Below are 6,242 nucleotides of genomic sequence, written 5' to 3' on the forward strand. Positions count from 1 at the left end.
CGGTTCTGCATACGACGGTTCTGCGTACGACGGCTCTACTACGGAGGTTCTATATAAAAGCTTTGTGCAGAGCTTTGTGCAGAGCTTTGCGTAGAGCTTCGTGCAGAGCCTCCGTACGCAGAGCTTTGTGCGGAGCTTCGTGCAAAGCTTCGTGCAGAGTTTCGTGCAGAGCTTCGTGCAGAGCCTCGTGCAGAGCCTCCGTACGCAGAGCTTTGTGCGGAGCTTTGTGCAGAGCTTTTATATACGGAGCCTCTATACAGCCTATCCAAACAGTAACTACCTAAGGTACTCCACACATCCGTAATAAACCAAATAGCCTTATTAATCTTATATAGCTTCTACCTCTCTATATAATAAGTTTTAGTAGTAGTATATAGTAGATTTACCTAGATATCTATAACTTAGTGGTTAGTATAATAAGGTTTTAATAGGTATATTACACACTATAACGCGGACGCTATATATCCGCTAGGCTATAATAGGTTCTTTAGGGTGGCTATTATAAATCTATACGGGTTTTATATATATTAGCTAGCGTTTAGTAAAGTTATATAGAGTTTTACAATCCCTAATAACGCGTTTTTTTTTTTAACGAAAATGATTATAAGACCTGAAAATACCTAAGTAATAAAAATGATATATTCTAAAAGCCTAGGTTCTGTTGTATAATCGATTAACTTTAGGAAATAATATAAAATACTGGTGTTGAGTTATTTTAATATCCGTAACCTCCGCAACGCGGATTTCGCCGGAATACTAAGAAACTTTGGATATGTGGCTCAGACGTGATTCTGGTGGTTTCGCACAAATGTAGTTAGTCAGCTTGCGGACCGATTGAAAATCCGCACCAACAGAATCACGTCTGAGCCTGCTGAGGTAACCACAAAGTAGTGCTCACTTTCCAGTCGGCATATCGGTTCCTCCGGCGCCCCGATGCACAGAGCATCGGGCCGAGAAGCTCATGTGATAAAGTGGATATGCTGACGTTAGGCCGTTTCCCTTGAAAGTTGACTCTTTCATATCTCTTATCACCTACTATATCGTTGAATAGTGTTTAGCAACATAATTTCACTTTCTTTGTTCCCGAAGTCCCTCCTCACTGTAATCTCCTCACTGTATCTCCTCACTGTATCCCTTTTCGTATACTCAAAAACAAAGTCAACTATGCATACCTACGTTGCTCTATTTATCTACTTCCTGACTTGCTTTGTGGTTTATCAAATTGCTTCGGCTATTGTTAGCAACCGCCGACATGCAGCTCGAGCACGAGAGCTCGACTGCAAGATGCCTCCCCGCGTCCCATGCTCTGATCCGCTTGGTATTAACAATATACGGAGACTGCTCAAGTCAGACCGCGAAAAGCGGATGCCAGAATACTTAGTCGAAAGGACAGAGGAGGTATCCCACTTGGAAGGCAGGAATGTATCCACTATGGTCCAAACCTTGTTGGGCAAAGACGGCTTCTTCACGATCGAGCCTAAGAATATCCAGGCCATTCTTGCAACCCAGTTTAAGGACTTCGGCCTTGGCGATGCTAGGAATAATAACTTCAAGCCGCTTTTAGGCCGTGGTATTGTGAGTCACACACCCCTTTCCCAGGAGGATCGCAAGCTAATGAAAGCACCATTTAGTTCGCCACGGACGGGAAGCAGTGGGAGCACTCCCGTGCAATGCTCCGCCCACAGTTCATAAGAGAACAAGTCAGCGATCTCGACCTCGAGGAGCGCCATGTGCAGAACATGATGCGGGCTCTTCCAGCCAAGGCGGACGGATGGACAGAGTCGACCAACATTCAGACCCTCTTCTTCCGCCTGACTCTAGACTCAGCTACTGAATTCCTCTTCGGCGAGAGTGTCGATTCCCAGCTCGCTGAGCTACCTAGCTACACCTCGCACAACACCTCGCCCGCCCATAACGAGAAACTCTTTGCCTACAACTTCGACCGCAGCCAAGCCTACCTCGCAAAAGCCGCCCGTTTCGGGGACCGGTACTGGATGGCGCACAACGCCGAGTTCAAGTATTTCTGCAAGCAAGTGCATGGCTTTGTCGACCACTTCGTGCAGCTAGCGCTGAACAAAAACATCCAAAAAAAGCCACTCGAGAGCGGCGAGTCCGGCAAAGGGAAATACGTCTTCCTCGAAGCCATTGCAGCCGAGACCAAAGACCCCGTCGAGCTCCGCTCCCAACTCCTGAACATCCTGCTCGCCGGCCGCGACTCCACAGCGTCGCTGCTCGGCTGGCTCTTCCTGATGCTTCTGCAACACCCAGCCACCTTCAGAAGGCTGCGCGAGGCCGTGCTGCACGACTTCGGCAGCTACACCGAGCCGCGCAACCTGGCCTTCTCCGGGCTCAAGAACTGCGCCTACCTGCAATGGGTGCTGAACGAGACGCTGCGACTGTTCCCAGTTGTGCCGCTGAACAGCCGCCGTGCGTTCCGCGACACCACGATCCCGGTCGGCGGCGGGCCAGACGGCCGCTCGCCCATCTACATCCGCAAGGGTCAGCAGGTCGACTACAGCGTGCACGTGATGCACCGCCGGCGCGACCTGTGGGGCGAGGACGCCGACGACTTCAAGCCTGAGCGCTGGAACGGCCGCAAGCCCGGTTGGGAGTACCTGCCCTTCAACGGCGGGCCGCGCATCTGTATCGGGCAGCAGTTCGCGCTGACGGAGGCTGGGTATGTGGTGGTGCGGCTGCTGCAGCGGTTTGAGGCCATGGATGGCGAGGTGCCGACGAGGTATATGCATGGGGTTACGCTCACGAGCTGTCCGGCTGATGGAGTGACGGTTAGGCTGAAGGAGGCAGCTGCGTGAGAAGAGTGGGTTATCTAAGCAGTTTTCTCTCATGTAAGTTTGGATTGGTTGGTTTAGGAAGTTGGGAACATTGGGCTTGGGTGTGATAAAATCCGCTTTCGCGTCAGGATCTATTCAATTGTAACGAATCAGCGCCATTAGTTACCCTACCTTAATCTCCGTCGCCCATACAATGCTGCATGCAGTACAGGAAACCATTTACGTGGGCCGCTCATTACAACCTACTCTACTTGCCTGTCAGGTTGGGTTTGTCAAGAGGATGGCGCATCAACAAGATTGAATTTGCGGATAAATATAAAGGCAGGCTTTTGCAGATAGAAACGCTAGTTGAATGAAACCCCCCACAGAAACTTTAACGGTAATATTTTGAGAATTTGCATCAGATATGGTGTCAGACACCAACGACAACAGGAGCAAGGGAAATTTTAAATTTCAAAAGAAAGCAAAAGCTATTTTCTCAGGCAAGCTGGCCAATCAAATACAACCTTACGCTGAGATTGTCTGTTAAGAAATATAACCCATTCATCCATCGTTTTGTGGTGAGCTGAGGCACTCCATCGGAGGTAAATCCATTCACCTCGACTCCCAGAGAGACAAACTTGTCCATGTTTCTTTCTGTCAGTTTGCCATCTACAAGATCTTGGGCGCAACTCCAAGCTGTGAAAGCATAAGATTCGTTCAGCTTCTGTTTGCGGTATTGTTTATGGATAAAGATTCCGCGGTATGAATTGCTGCCCGAGAGGCGCCCTAAGTAGATTGGTCTGCCCTTTCTCATGGCTTGAACAATTTTTTCAGCCATAACATCTTTGTACTGCTTCGAAGGGTACACGCTCCTACTGCTTCGGTCATCCTCGTCTAAGTAATCTCTCAGATCTTTAGAAAGATCCCCGTATCCCATCTGTCCAATTTCTCTGGCAAGTTGCGAAAGCCGCGATCTTTGGTACCCACTTAAGCCCTCAGTGTGGACTGTCCAATCTTGTTCAAACTGTGTAGTAAAATGGCTGGTATGGATTTTTTTGCACACTTTCCAAAGGTACCCAAAAGTGATGATACCTTCCCGAGAAAGCATAACGTCGGTAAACCGGCAATGCTTGATAAAAGTAAGTTCCTTTTCCTCAACAGGGGGCTTAAAACCCAATGATTGGTCTTTTAAAAATTTGAATATGTTGCTAGAGAGAATAGCCTTGTACATTTTCCCATTTTGGATAATCTCTCCGTTAAGGAAATAGAGTGCTAGGATAGAAAGACTCAAGCTGCATCCTGCAGCATTTAGATCCTGCGTATCAAGCCGGATAGAGTAATCGCAGCAGTTCGCGGCGATGGCCAGCAGATCGGAAGGTTCTGTAATGCCTCGGTTTCCAATATCTGAGAAGATGGTTGGTGACATGCCCTCAAACATTTTGTTATATTTGCGCAGGATTTGGTATTTCTTAGCCCTTGCTAGCACCATGTTGCAAGTGATGCTATCTTTTTCCTCTATATTGTTGAGTTTTCGACGGTAAGCTAGGCAAAATAGCGTGGCTGCCTCGCGGAAGTTCGCTGAGTTGACTTCCAGCTCTCCTGGTGTGTGTCCAAACTCGGACGGAATATGCGGCCTAGGGATCGATGTACGAATAAGTAGAGTCATCTTCGTCGAGGCCCGATAATCTTCCTGGAATATCCAGGCTCTATCCCACCACAGATCAGATGTGATGAGGTGTAGGAGTTCCAAGACTTTCGAAGCTGTCACCCGGCTTACCCCTTGCTCCAGCATAGGGTGCTGATGATCGCATGGTACCGTGATAAATTCCCCTACGAGTATTCCTAAAAGAAGGTACAATTGCTCTTCTGAATCGAGCCGCAAGAAGAGCAAGCCGAGTGGATATTGACTGTGGCTGTACACAAGGTCCATGGACTGGATTGCCATCTCTTTCTCGGTATTTTGGAGAGAATCCGTCTGATCAATGCAGTCACGGTCGATCCAAAAAGAATATACTTCATGTCGTGCGGCAAAATTTATGACTCTGTCCAACACAACGTCCTGAACATTGCTTGGTGTATCTTCTCCCCCTCCTGCTGACAGGATTGTATATCCGCCTTGCGCAGAACTTTCGTCTTCAGGTAGCCTCCAAGGGCAGGAAACAGCAATGTAACTCTCCCTCGGCTGACGTATGATTATTCGGTCTCGTCGCAAAGTTTTTGCCGACCTAATGTCCTGACGGTCCTCCACTGTACGACGGCTTTTTCGACTCGGGTGTACCCAGCATAAACATCTGAGGTTCGTAGCCCATTGGATTGACTTCTTTCCCAGAGTGACATGCTTCTGGATGTCAAGCAATCTGGATATTAGATCTGCGTTGGATTTATGGCGGATCTCCGAGAGCGAGGAAGTAATATCGTTCTGCATTTTTCCAGGGTGTCTCATCAAATCTTTGGCTTTTCCGTGTGGGTTAGAAATGATGGGGTCTTTTGGTAAGACTGCGCTGTTTGAGAGATGAACCTTGAGTAAGCATGTGTAACAAGGCCACTGGCCATAAGGAAAGAAACACTTGTCACCGTTAATCCAGAAGAGAGGTACCTACTTTTACCAAATAGTGGCTTCGGACTTCGCGCCTATTCAACTACTGGATAGGGCGCCTAATAGAAAACCCATGAAGAGTTATGGACGAATATCAATCTCTCATCGGCTTCATCTATCATATCAAATTCTTGCTTTCCCGCAGCTGCCCAATCATCTTCTGTGACTTGCTGTAACTTAGTATTTGGTATCTTCATGCACTTATTCCCTATCCTAGCAATTTAGGGCTGAGCCAAAAACCATTTTCAGCCTTCATCTGCTACATTTCAGTAATCGTTGTAAGGCTCGACTAACTAGATCCTGTCGACCGGAATTTGAGGCTGTGTACTGTCATAATTGGCGCTGCCGATAGGATCGGTCTTTTTGGTGCTAATGGGCAGTCAACAGATCCTAATTCTATTTCGGGTAATCTGTGTCCAGGTGCGCTGCCTATTTAAGTTTAGCGGGGCCCCGACACCCGTTTTCGGGCATCGCTCTCTCGCTTAGCCGACCGCCGCTTTTAACGTCTATAAAATGCTCTATCGCCTTTACTGCCCTCTCTACTAGCTCTTTCTCCCTTAAATTCCACTTCTGCCCTAGCCTTACCCCTGCTATAAGGCCCCACTCTTATAGCCTACGCCCGCCCCTTAATACTAAACTTCTAATTACGACTAATACCGAGATGCACGCTCTTTTAGCTAATAACTCCTAAATATTTAACTGTTGTTTCCACTTTTATGGCCTATATACTACCGTTATAATCCTAGTATAAACTACCTTAAATAGATACGCTAGATTTAGGGAGGCTAATATTATATCCCCTCTCTAAGCCTCTTTTTCTCTCTGCGCTCCTTTTATTTATTTTCCTCTTTAATATTCTTTTTATAGGCTAT

The 6,242-nt window shown here is 47.4% G+C and overlaps 2 protein-coding genes across 2 annotated transcripts; one reads left to right on the forward strand and one right to left on the reverse strand.

Moving 5' to 3' along the window:
* Positions 1-1,164: 1,164 nt before the first annotated feature.
* K441DRAFT_680017 (cytochrome P450) lies at positions 1,165-2,813 on the forward strand (the record flags this gene model as incomplete). The annotated part of the gene is made up of 2 exons (XM_067651328.1): positions 1,165-1,575; positions 1,632-2,813. The coding sequence occupies 2 exons, from the start codon at positions 1,165-1,167 to the stop codon at positions 2,811-2,813; spliced, it is 1,593 nt and encodes a 530-aa protein (XP_067500474.1).
* Positions 2,814-3,270: 457 nt separating this feature from the next.
* On the reverse strand, positions 3,271-5,199 carry K441DRAFT_680018 (uncharacterized protein; the record flags this gene model as incomplete). Its single annotated transcript, XM_067651329.1, has 1 exon — positions 3,271-5,199. One exon carries the CDS (start codon positions 5,197-5,199, stop codon positions 3,271-3,273), a length of 1,929 nt encoding a protein of 642 aa, XP_067500475.1.
* Between the last annotated feature and the right edge of the window lie 1,043 nt (positions 5,200-6,242).

Source organism: Cenococcum geophilum, assembly GCF_001692895.1.
Source record: "Cenococcum geophilum 1.58 unplaced genomic scaffold K441scaffold_43, whole genome shotgun sequence".
NCBI classification, from domain to species: Eukaryota; Fungi; Ascomycota; class Dothideomycetes; order Gloniales; family Gloniaceae; genus Cenococcum; species Cenococcum geophilum.